The sequence below is a fragment of the Macadamia integrifolia genome, chromosome 10 (assembly GCF_013358625.1).
Source record: "Macadamia integrifolia cultivar HAES 741 chromosome 10, SCU_Mint_v3, whole genome shotgun sequence".
Lineage (NCBI taxonomy): Eukaryota > Viridiplantae > Streptophyta > Magnoliopsida > Proteales > Proteaceae > Macadamia > Macadamia integrifolia.
In genome coordinates, this window is record NC_056566.1 from 20,419,872 (window position 1) to 20,433,698 (window position 13,827).

Genomic DNA, 13,827 nt, shown 5'->3' on the forward strand with positions numbered 1-13,827 from the left:
TTTATCCATGTAGGTGGTAGGGATATTTCTCTCACTACAACTGAGTTCAGGCGTATCATCAGGATATCCAATGAGGGAATCAAATCTTATTGCCCTCCGAGAACTACTTCCTGTGGATTCTTCAAGGATACAGAGATTGATTTATTAAAGGTTGTAGTCACAGATAGTGGTGAGGCCAACTGGGCTAGGATAGCAAATTGGAAGTTGTCTCCTAGGGTGTTGTGCAGGATCATGCAGTACAACATTCTCCCTATCAGTGGTCATTTCAGTGAGGTATCTTTGATGCAAGCTTACATGCCTTTTTTTCCTTTACTTGGGGGAGTGGATTAGCTTGCCCTATTTTATCTTGAGGCATATGGTGCACCGAGCTTATCACCTTTCTGAAGGTCATCTTTTCTATAGTAAAATCCTGACCAAAGTGTTCAAGCACATGGGACTATGCTTAGTGGTGAAGAAAAGAAAGACTCCCATGCCATCCCCTTCTACAAGGCCATCTTTGAGAAGATGGAACTTCACGCGTACACAGGTAGTGATCAGGTGGATGTGCCTGCAGCTTAGGATGGTCTAGAGGAGCATGAAGATGATGTGCATAGAAATGAGGATGAACATCATGTGGATGAGGAGACACAACTAGAAGATGAGCAACATGATGAGGTGGTACAGTTTAGGGAAGAGGAGGAGCGCATGGATCCTTTTCTTGAATTCCACATTAGTAGTGTTGATGTAAATCTTGGATTCACGGAGGAGGAAATTGAAAACTTAGGAATCCCACCTCCACACATTCTCGAGGAGAGTACTCACAGCACCATTCCTACTATGGAGGAGACTCACTAGGCTGGTCACACTCCCTTCCATTCTCAAGACTTCATTTGAGACTGCTCCAGAGACTTCCCAGCCTACTACTGCTACTGGAGGTAATTCTTGCACATCATATATTCTTTCTTTATTTACTTGATATCAATATTATCTCCTTTCTATATTCTTTGCTTGTAGTTGTTTTTATATCTTACAACTATTTTCCTTGTACTAATTTTCATCTTGTTTTCTGCTCTAGATACTCTGACCTTGCAAGCAGTGTTGGACCACATGGACAAAGGTTTCCCTCAGGTCACCACTAACTTAAATGATCTGAGGTCTCAAGTTGGCTCACCCCTCGTTGATTACTCTACTTAGAAACCGGTGTTGAGGTAGGATTGGATTTCAACGGCGGTTGGGAGGATTGTGTTTGTGAGACACCTGGATGCTGATGGACTTCGCTTCTGTATTTTAGTGATTTATTTTTTATGTATATATTAATGAAATACATAAGATGTAATATTACACTTGTGGGTTGTTAACAAATGGATCTTGTATATATTTGTAAATTATCATATAGAGGTTCACCAGTATCATTTGTGTGATTTTATTAACATACTCTGATTGTAGTTGTGATCTTGGTGGCATTTGTGAAATTAAGGTACTGCATCTGTGATCCTAGAGGGTTAGGCTGACTAGATGTGGGTGTCCAGTGCTGCATGCCTTGGCCTAATTTGATGCAGGGTGTGACATACTAGCCATTGGTATAGTGTTTGAGACCAATTTTGGCTTGAAAAGTTTCGAGATTCACAAAGAAGGATTTTGTCTAATTACACCATCGGATACCCAAAGTCTTTACTAGTGTCATTCTCGTACCTTTGGGAGAGTGTTCGGATCTGATTTGTCAATATAAAGAATGCTAATGCCGAGTGCCACGAGGTTGGGCGGGTGAAGGTTCTGAGAAGTATTAGGGTTTCAGGTTGTTGCCGGGTCCGAGTCACTTCGAGGGGCCAGATTCTCCTTTGAGGCAAAGCATAGGCCTCAATCATATCCTATTCATCATTATTGCCAGGGCGGATGACAAAATTGGATATCTACAATAGCGCTGTTTGGCAATGATCATTGGAGTGTTGATGAATACGAGCATGATGAGCATGCTCGATAGTACAAGGGGAAGCATCTGAGGAACACGGCTTCCCACATCTGCAACTAGGTGTAGTCCCCTAATGCGGTAAATTTTGAACTTGTAATTTTTTTGTAAAATGCACGCTTAGGACTTGTTATCCATGCTTAGTACAATACCATATAGGATTTTCTTTGTTTAGTAAAGTTTTGTAATCACCATGTTTTACGGATCAATGATTTGAATTGTTTTGTTGGATTGCACTGCTTAGTTGTGTTGGCTTGAATAGGATTTTCTTCTTTTTTGAAATGCTTTGATGTTACCATGTGTAATGGGTCAATGCATAGCGTATGTTTATTCTAACTATCCTCTATCACTTTGTTTGGCTTATATAACCTAGCCTTGTCCTTATATGGCTTTGAACTTCCTCGTATTGCATGCTTCTTGAATTAAACAATATTGTATTGTTCTGTAATGCCTTGTATTGACTCATATTGCCTTGCCTTGTAATGCCTTGTATTGAACTACTTTGTATTGAAATGTGCCTTGTAATACCTTGTATTGAACTGTGTCTCTTAATTGTGATTTGCAAAACAAATGAAGAAGTATGGATTAATAGACTACGTGCTTCAACAAGCGACGTCCTATCGTTTAGAGGTGCTGACATGTGCTTTGAGGATTTGTTGCAATTGCAGGTGCGTAATTGTGACCTGGATTTGTATTAGATCTTGATGGAGAGGTGGTGGCCATCGACCCACACTTTCCATATCACTTGTGGGGAGATGACCATCACCCCATCGGACTTTGGCTTGTGCACAGGCCTAAGGTTCAAAGGGACAATGATCACCAGGTGTCCAAGAGGGTGGGATCCTTCGAAGAACATAACCTAGGTAGTGTCACTGATAGGGGATTGGCCCGACACACTACCACCCCCTTGGTGAGCTGGTACCAAAAGCACTGGAAGAAGCCTAAGAACAAAGTGACTGACTCTTCTCCCACTTCCACACGAGATCAATTGGCACAGAATTTGGAATGTCTATGCTAGGGAACTCTCTCTTCAGTAATAGTAGTAATAACATCAGCATAGATCTGCTAGGCTACATGAAGAAGATTGAGGCAGTGAAGAATATTCACACAACCTTGGGCGAAAGTTACCTCACCATCCGCAACAGTACATCACTTGGCTTGTTCACATCAACACTATCATCTAGTGTGTGGTGGAGCTACAGTGTAAAGTTCATAACCACAACCTCACCTTGAGCATCTCCTATTATCGCATAGATTGGAAACTTACAACAAGGTGTAAACACACCTTCAGCAAAAATGCTTTACTTTAACTGAAGCCTATTCTTTTGTTTATATCCATCTGGTAACTCAAAACTCATACTTCTCTTTCGTATCTGCTTTTTGCTCTATTGTTGGCATGAGGCCGCTTGAGAGAGTTTGTTTAAGGTGGATCTGTAAGATTGAGACGGTCTTAGGTACCAGAATTACAGATCAACTCAGAAATTAAGAATCCTTCTGCTCTCCCTCATGCTTCACCCTTACATAATAAGTATAATCATAGTTTTCATCCCAACCCTATTTTAACATCTATTAGTAATCCTATAAATGTTTAATAGACTTTTCTTATTTTTCCTTCAATATGTTATATGATAAGATCGACATGTTAGAACCACAAATGGAAAAGGAACTTTTACCGCTCATTCTAAATTTGTGGTAATATCAGCGATTACCGACCCAATGGTTAAATCGACCACCCAAGATTCTAAGTATCCTTACTATAAGGAAGTCTTAGATCAACCGCCTGGCAATGATGGATGGGTAACCATCAACAAAAATAAAGACAAGGCAAAGGCGAAAGGCGAAACTAGCAGACACACTGCTTCTAAGCCAAAATCACTTGGGAAAAAGAATTCAGCTTCGTTTATATACCCTACTACGAAGATTGATCTAACCAAAGATTCTCTTACAACAAGTGAATCACAATATACTATTTTCTCCCAAAAAATTCCTACACCAGGATTTTCTCAGCAATGTCAATTTCAGATTCCTACTCAAGGAACATTTTCTCAGTTTTCCCATATACAAGAAACATCTCACTAGACCCCTATTTCACAGATTCAATGGGCACAAAACCCATATGAACCTCCCTTGACCTATTTGCAAGTAAGTCAACTAAAAAACAATATCAGACTGCAAAACCTTAATGAGCCAACAAAAGTCTTTGAGTTTTGCATCACTAAATTTCAAAGTTATCGTGGACTAGCCAATGATGTTTACTACCAGATTAACCAAGTCTGAAAATCCCGTTGTGCTGAGAAAAGGAAAGCTTTCAGACAAGAACTGACAAACCTTTCTATAAACCTTGGCAAACATTTTGAAAGTGACAAAAGTTTTCAAAATCTCATTTTCAAAATTCTAACCCAAGTCAATTTTGAAGATGAGATCGAATATGAGAAAATAAAAAATTTTCTTGAACTTCCTAAATATTTAACCAATTTTCATGACAAACATATTTTCCACAAAATTAAGCGAATTTGTCTTTATGAAAAAGTAAAAACAGTCCTACCAAAGGAATGTTACAAAATTATCAAAAGAAAAATTATTGAAGATAATATTTTTCATATCAAATAGATATTACAAAACTATCTAAAAGCTTTGTTTTTTCAATAAAAGTATCTTAAAATTCTTTTTTACCCTTTCACTGACCCATGGGATATACACACTATCGACTGGGGAATTTGTGGAAGAATTGTTTTTCAACCAGATCATATAGAATTTGTACGTCATCTACCCATGATGATCCAAACTATGATCTACCACACTTTTAATAATTGGAAATTCTATCTTGGTTTAGTTTTTTATATTTATTCTTCCTTGGGCTGGAGAGAAAGAGAACGATTTTATCAACCTTATCAAATTTGGTTCTCACTATTGCCAATTAGGATTCTTATATTGGACCTCCCAATATTGAAGAAGATATTTCTCTTCAAATAATCCAAGACAATAATAGGTTTCTGTTGTCCCGTAGTTTTGGGTTTTGTGGGTTGTTTATGCACAAAACGTCTATTTTGAAACCTATTTTTGGCCTAAAATATATTTTTCCAAGGTTTTCATTTTTTCCATTTGAATTTTTAAATTGGCTTATACCTTTTTTAAGGTTTGAAATGAGAGGATGGATAGAATACTTTCTAATTTTATCTGGTAACTCAAAACCCATACTTCTCTTTCGTATATGCCTTTTGCTCTATTGTTGGCGTGTGGCCATTTGTGAGAGCTCGTTTAAGGAGAATATGTAAGATTGAGACGGTCTTGGGTACCAGAGTTACAAATCAACTTAGAAATTATGAATCCTTCTGCTTTTCCTTGTGCTTCACCCTTACATGATAAATATAATCATAGTTTTCATTCCGACCCTACTTTAACATCTATTAGTAATACTATAAATAGTATAATAGACTTTTCTTATTTTTCCTTCAATAGGTTATATGATAAGATAGACAGGTTAGAACCACAAACAGAAAAGGAACCACCTTTTACCGCTCGTTCTAAATTTGTTGTAATATCAGCGATTACCGACCCAACGATTAAATCGACCACCCAAGATTCTGAGTATCCTTACTATAAGGAAGTCCTTTTTTCTTTTGGTAAAAACTATAAGGAAGTCTTAGATCATTGGAAATTTATATATAAAGAATCTTCAGACCCAACTGAACAATTGAAATTTTTTGAAATGATGCAGGCTTTCTATATTGAACATGAATAAGTTTTTAGAAAGCATGAGTATATGTTGTTTAGTGATAATGATTCCGATGGTGAAATTCAAGTCACTACAAATCATTGATCTGATAAGTCCGAAACAACGGATGAGTCTTCAGATGAAGAGCCAGCTCCAGACCAACCTAAGTCTAGCTCTAAATCTAGGTTAAAAAGACGAATCCCTTTAGATGACCATCTTGAAAAAGATCTAGAGTTTACCTCTCAAATTGGAGCTCGAATGCATTGACGATAACATCTTCACTATCGAAGAAGTAATTCAACTCCAACATCTTTCTACCGAAGAAAAGATGACTTATCTCTTTTGGATCTCTCTCTATTGTTTTCTTCATTCTACACGCTTATTTATGTCATATTTAAATTTATTTTAATCAATTTTATTTGAAGGATTTTTTTTTCTTTCTTTTTTTCATTTATTATTGAGAATCGCTTAATGAACGTTTTAGTTTAAGGCAACAGTCATATATGGTGTTGGGTCAATGTCGTAGGGAGCTGTTATGTCAAAAAAAAATCTATTAAGCCAATTCATTGACTGTCTATTGTCAAAATTTCAGATTAATAACACATCCCCATGTCTCATGGTAAAGTTAAAAAAACGGTTTAAAAAATATTAAGAAGTGATATATCCAACATACATCAGTTCTTAGGTAAGAAGAAAATTTCCAGTGGAATCGAATTTTAACACTTTTTTATGATAAGTGAATTGAGTGTTATAATCAATTAATAGAGTACATTGACTTTTCATGTTTTTCATAGCCATCCACTATGTTATCTCTTGACTCATTGGAAAGTTTGGACCCTTCTACTCGAGGAATGTGAGAGATCAAATTGATTTGTGCAATTTTGCAGGATTTTGGATTTACTTAAATCATATATTTGGGAGAACAACTAATTTTAAGCCTTCTTATTGTCTAATATTTTTATGTTATGCAAGAGAGGAGAAATTTTAGATAAGATACTCTCAAGGTACTTTTGGTTGTGAAAGGTTGATCTTACACTTCTCTACTAAAAACAACTACATTCTAGTGTGAGATAAATTTTTCATTAATATTTTCACGGATGGAAAATACTGAGAGGAAGACGCCAAGGTTGTCATGATTAGTGTTGCTTTTTTTTTTTTTTTTTTTTTTTTTTTTTTGTCCTCCCCAAGGCATAGTTCACCGTGACCTCAAGTCAGAGATAACCATCCATACCTTGACTTTTTAGCCTATCCAAATGATTCATAATATGGCACAGGTGCTTCCTAAGGCTTTTAGAGTTATATCATCTTTAACACAACCAAGGAGTATCGCAAATTTGGTCTTTCAACTGATTCAATCCTTTGAAGTATATACCTATTGGAGTATTATTCAACAACTATTGTCATATACTGTCTTCATCACATTGGGAAGTCTTCCAATTCTCTCTCTCTCTCTCTCTCTCTCTCTCTCTATACATGTGTATTTGCATGTGCACCTTTGTTAGTATATATATTTTTATATGTATGTAGGCAAGGATTGCAACCATGACAGATTCAAATTCGGTTACCCTCCTGCACTAGAGACACCTTGATTTCCAATGGCTTAGTGTCTACCAAGCTCTATGGACCATGCGAGCATAACCATTCTTGCTAGACGCCCAAATAAGTGGCCTCCTTAGAAAAAGTCGAGAATCCCTAAGAGATGAGATAGAAGAACTCAAGGGGTCTTTATTATTTGCACTAAAATGGGTCCCATTTTTTGAATATCTTTTCTTCTTTTTTCCTAGAGAGTTCATCAAACCATTTAAGGATGAAATTAGACGTCAATGTTTCTGACATGGAAGCTTCACCAAACAAAATGAGGTCATTTTGCAAAAATAAAATTGTTTATTCTCTTTAAACTTGTTAATGATTTTTGTAAGCACTTCCTTAATAATAATGAAAAGAAATAGGGAGATTGGCTCACCCTATCTTATACCTCTAGAAGACTGAATCTCAAAGAAGACTAGTCAATTGTCTTTAGCTACGAAGGACTTTGTTAATATGAAATTGCATCCTTGCGTATATAAGTAAAAAAGAAGGGTGCATTCCTGTAATATTATGAAAGAAAATCTGGTAACATTGGTTATGATTAGATCTGTAACCATGGTTTGATTCTGCCACATGGAAGAATGATGCGGCAAATTTGACCAATATTTTCAAATTCAATTATTTACCCTTCCATCAAATGCTATACCCTCACATGTGTATCAACACTCTTCACTATAGTCACATGCACCCTCTTGTAGTCCTAAAATTTGTTTTGCCACATTCTCAGCAATATCTGAGGAACCACAAAGCAGAATCAGGGCCATGGTTATTGTGTAACTTGTGATCAATATAGTCAACTAGGAACCCCAGTGAAGAACCTTAACAAGCTCACATGACCTGTGTGCGCTAATCTGGAGCTGAAATTAGACAATGAGGCACTGTGGATCCCCCAACACACGTGACCCAAAGATGGTGACCGCTATTTTTTTTCCTTCACAAATCATTTGGGTTGGGGACTAGACATCATTCAACATCATTTGGGTTGGGGACTAGACATCATTCAACATCAGTTGCCCAAATATGAAATTATTCAATGTTGACGTATAGGAGTTGTGTCTCACAGACAGGACAAAGCCACTCCTACAGAGTCCAAATATCTGGTAAAATTACACTGTTACACTTTCCAAGTATTTCTGATCAGAGTACTTTGTAGAATTACTACCTGATTGCTTGAGAATTCATTTAAAGCGAGGGGGAAAGCATGGAAACTGTATCAAAACTACGTATACAGAACTAGTTACTGTGAATTACATGACAATCAATCTATGGGATGCTTGTCTGCTTGGCGCGATGTGTAATGTGCAGAAAGCAGTAGCAGAGAAAGGAAAGCACTCGCCACGAAAATTGCATCAAACCACCGATGGTAGAAGTCAAACTGAATATCTCCACCCAAAACATCTGTGATAATTATCCTGGCCAAGAGATGCTACTTTAGCCAATTACAACAAAATATAAAAATTATAAACAAAAAGCAAGAGAGCCCTAAGTGGCCAACACTAAGTTCAACATTAATATTCAGCAATCCATGTCACATGCTACTTGAACCCCTTCGTTTGCCCACCGCATTAAGCACTTGCAAGGGAAAAGCAAGAGAACTCCAAATTCAGATTTTTCACTAAATTCAATCCACCTCCAAAAAGCACAATATTGTAAGTTACTTATATACATAACTTTGTATAGAAGTATATATCTCTAGTTATGTAAAATAAACCAGATTTGAGTTTTTCTGTACAGGCACATCCGAATGATTTTCTATATGGGCACTTATTTTTCACATGTGGCGAAGTTGGATGGGGCTAAAGTTCTGAGGACATGTAGACCCCAATGTCCCCTACTCATATGAAAAGTTCAGCCCAAACAGAGTTTTCCATGTGTCTAAATAAAACAGTGAAAAAATTCAGGATCCAAGAGGGTGCACGGAGTTTTCTAAGGTTATGCATGTATGTACATGGGAAGAAATGCCATTAAAGAGGAGCTAATCATTGAATTTGGGTCTATAACTTTAAATTATGACCAATCCAGACCATTCCCCTATCCAATGGTCAGAATTGCCAAATCACCTTCCACATGGAAAAACTAGCTGTACTCAGCACTCGTCCAGAAAACACTTGGACATGCCCAACCAGAGAAACTTTTGCCATGCCTCTTCGAGAGACAATACTGATTAATATAAATAAATTATTCTATTTAGACGAAGTACCATATTTATAGAAATAACTTCAACATCAAGCACAGAAAACATGCACAAATATTTGTATTATCACTGACATCAAACACAGGGTAGAAATGTAAAAAAATATAAAAGGATAACAAAAAAGGATCAAAGCTGCAGACCCTTATTTCATGGTTTTGGAGAGAGAGAGAGAGGGTAGTGGAGAACAATATGTTATTACTTCATTCTATTCTCTCATCAGTTTTCATCCTAATTCTATATCTGAGTTTCTGAAATTCAGCTTTATCAATTCTGAGTGCTACATATTTTCAGACACTTCTTTTATTCATATCAGCATCCATGGTCTGTTTTCAGTAGACCCTGATTTTATCATAATTGCACCTCTTTATTCAACTGAGAAATCTAACATTCTGGTTTCTACTGATAGGTCTGATCCCCCAGAAAACTTTATCAGAGTTTTATGGGATTTGGTTAGCCATCTTTTGTTACTTTTCTATTACCCAACATCAAATTCACTGAATTTTCTTTGTTTCCTAAACATAACAGTATTGTTTCATACATAAATCCAGCCCTGCTTTCCGTCTTTACATTTCTGAGACCCCAAATCTGGTTTATATATATATAATACTATTATATAAAAGCATGCACTTATGCTTCGTGGCTAATCTTTTTCTAGACTATTTTACCCTCCTTGTGTATTTAAATACCTTATTTTCTTCATTATCACTTTTCTTTATCTTTCTTAATTTTTCCTATTTTTTTGGTACCCTTTGTTTTTTTTTTTCTTTATAATTAAATATTTACTAAAAAATTAGAATCTTTATTCATCTCAAACTCCCACGCCCCTTCTACAACCAAAAAAAAAAATCTCTCAAACCTCTAATATATCTCATCTTCCTTCTCTACTTTCTCTTTCCCATTGTCCTTTCTTCTTTCGAAATATCTTTTATTATAGACTTTCTCTATTAATTCCTTATCTCTCAATCTATCTTGCCACAATCTATATCTTTAAATATTCTTTTTCTATATTTTTAAATATTCTTTCTCCCCAATTGTTTCCTTAATTTTTCTATCCAAAAAATAAATTATTTTCCTAATTTCGTTTAGTTTCCTTATAAATAAAAATTCTCTAATTCTTTTCTCATACTTCCAAATTTGCAGTATGATATCTCCTCTCTCTCTCTCTCTCTCGCGGGCCAAAAGCCTGAAGGATTGCTTCTTCCCAAGTTAAAATATTTTTTGGATCATATTCTTCAGCAGTCTTCGCATGTCTACAACCAATGCTTGATCCAGCCTCTGCTCTTGCTCTTCTCAATCCACTCTCTTACTCGGTAAGCACCTTCCCAACAGTTTTTTTTTGGATGGCATTCCATCTCTTCTTCTCAAGTCAGATTTGTTTAGTGAATCAAATTCTTGCAAAGTTTTTGCAAGCAGCGCTTGATCCAGCCTCCCTTGATTTCTTTACTCACTCTCTTACTTGGTAAGCACCTTTTCTTTCAGCAATTTTTTTTGGTTATTTTTATTTATTTATTTTGGATGGTACTCCATCTTTCAATTGTGAAAGGGAAGAGAAGTAGATTTAAGGTTTTCAGAAATTTGCAAAGCATGCTAACATCTGAAACACAAAAGGACAAAGTGGCTGGAGGGTTCACTATTTCCTGCTCGGGTGTTAATGTAAATGATGGTGAACGATTGTCTTGCATATTAAGCGATTGCAAATAATATGCAGGGAGTGAGATACCGTTAGTCTGATACAGAGAAAGAGAGAAACATAGAATGAGCTATGTTCTCTGGAGGCGTGGTCAGTGGGCTTGGTAAAGAAGTCACTATAAGATACCAGATTCATGAGAAAGAGTAGAATACATAATCTAGAAGAAATAAAGATAAGAAGGGAGAAAGGGCTCAACCGGCAGGGGGAGATTAGGAGATCTTCCCTCACTCTAAACAATAACGCAGGGTTCTGTTGTTGCTGTTAATTAGGGTGTAACGTCACTATGCTGTCCCACTCATTTACTTATGCTCTGTTTTCTATCCTTCTTTATTCTTGGTTCTGAAATTTTTTATCAACTCTAAGAAAAACTAATTGAGCAGTTCTCTCTCTCTCTCTCTCTCTCTCTCCATCATAATTCCATCAAGCACTGACATAATTCAACTCAAAGGCATGGAGTTCATTATGAGGGCTCAATAAAGTTTGGTAGGCCTTGCAGCATAATAAAGACTGATTTCTCAGTCATTCAGACAAGTGTCCTTTGAAAATGGTTTGCTGGTTTATAGGGCAGAACCTAGACCGAGATTATGATCAAAAGCAGTAATAAAGAATATATAATGAAAACATAACAGTAATCAAGTTATTAAAGATGCAGAGAATTAGATTATAATTCCATGAGAGAGACAATATGCAAAGCAACACCAATCAAAATTAGCTTCTTTCCTAGCTTTATCAGTTACATGTCATATTTATTGGTTGTAATTATCTATTCTTTTCCATGTCAGACATTGAGCATCTACAGAGTCTTATAGAGAAACAAACTTAGAAAATTGCAGCCAAGTATAGTGTCGTTTGTCTTTAGGGTTCATCAAATTCCATTCTTGTTTAAATCTCTGAACTTGAGGAGGTAAAACCACAGTCAAACCGATGGGTGCTGGAGCAGGTAGTGAGATTAGTCAGGTGCTTGTGATGGCTCTGGCTACTAGGACAATGGAAGAAAGTTTATGGTAGGAGACTCAAAAATCTGGTAGAACTTCCAAAGTATGTGTTATATTCCCAGGTGTTTATGCTCTCTGCGTCATCTACAAAATCTCAGACATTTATGTCTCATTTCTTTCATTCTTTAATTATTATTCTTATTGTTTTCTTCTATACAAGGCTCCAGAGATTGACATGTCAGAACTAGAACATCTTCTCTGCAGCAGTTACAAACTCTGAGCATGGAGGTTCAGGCGAGAAATCGAAGTGCCTTGCAAATACACAATACAGGTGAGATATTTTTACCCTAAAATTTCTCTTCTTTTTTGCTTTGATATCCATGAAATTTCAACTTCACAGGGATGGGCATAATTATTAACTCTGTTACAAAAATGATTCATGTCTTATTAATTGGTCAGAATCAATTGAAAAATTCCATAGCTTCATATTTTAGTTTCAGTGCCCTTCTCACATGTGTTTCTAATCCTTTCCATTGTTTCTGTGTACTGAGAATTGGTTATTGGTTAGCCAGTTTTTTATAAAAAATTTTACCCAAAAAACCTGTTTTAATCTTATGAGCTCATCTCTCTGCAATTAAGAATCTTCAAATTGTTAGTCACCTCATGCCTTAGCTTCATTTTAGTTTCAATTACTGTTCTCCATTGATCTAATAAATAGATTTAGATTTACTTTTCCTTATTTCAATATTTATACCCCTGCTCTGTTTATACATCTATCCTATTTTTCCTATTTCCTCCTAATCTTGCCCTCAAGCAGAGACAAAAGTTCCTTTCAAAACTGGCATGAATTTCACTGAAAAAAATCCAAAAAGGAACACCTCCTACTGAAGAAAAATCCAGTATCTGGCCATTGGCCGCCTTCACCCTCCAAGATTTTTAATCAAAAGTCTTCTTAGGATACAACGAGTGTCATCAGAAACTCAAATATGCTCTTGCAGTTTCTACTTATGTTTCATAATTTACTTTGTGAGCGACTGATATGTTTATATATGTATAGCATACTAGACAAAGCACAATGCCGGGAGTCTTAAACTTTGTTTCTCTATTTCTTCCTGCCCACCAAGGGAGAAGTTCTCAATTCTTGTTTTGATATTGCTATTCGTTCTTGAGAAATCAAAAGGTTTTCTGGTTCAAATTTTGTATTCATATATCTATAGTATGAAACTTTCTGTGACTATTCTTTTAAACATTTGTGTTCAAATTTCATTGGAATCTCTCTCTCTCTCTCTCTCTCTCTCTCTCTCTCTACCACATGTGCAAAATTTTTTTACTAGTATACATATATATTTTAATACACATATGACCAGTCTATGCTATTTCTTAATTGGCATAAAGCTTGGGCTTATTTCTGCCCTGTTTCAGCTGCTTTTATTAATCCCAAATCCTAAGCTAGGCTTAGGGTTAACATTAAAATTGGTTGTAGCTGTCAATGATTTCTGGTTTGGCCTATTTGAATTGACCAGTGATATTATTCAGAAGGTGGAGTATCCTTCATTGCAATTTCAAATTCTTTTCTTTGGGCTCGAGTTGACAAGGAGTTTTACCAGGATAAGCTCAGATGCAGTTCACCAGCTAAAAAAGTGGGGCCTTGAAGCAGATTGGCTCAAGGAAAATGAACACTGCATGAATAATTAAGCAATTTTGGGGGATGGCCTTAGATAAGGAGAGCTTATGGGTTCAATTGGTTCATAAGGGTAATTT

The 13,827-nt window shown here is 36.2% G+C and overlaps 1 protein-coding gene across 1 annotated transcript in view; it reads right to left on the reverse strand.

Annotated features, from left to right (window-relative positions):
* Positions 1–8,243: 8,243 nt before the first annotated feature.
* LOC122091093 (GPCR-type G protein COLD1) overlaps positions 8,244–13,827 on the reverse strand; it is a 73,826-nt gene continuing 68,242 nt past the window's right edge. Inside the window, exon 14 of the mRNA XM_042660922.1 lies at positions 8,244–8,659. Coding sequence (XP_042516856.1) covers positions 8,506–8,659 — 154 coding nt within the window. The 3' untranslated portion in view covers positions 8,244–8,505. The remainder of the gene's footprint in view (positions 8,660–13,827) is intronic.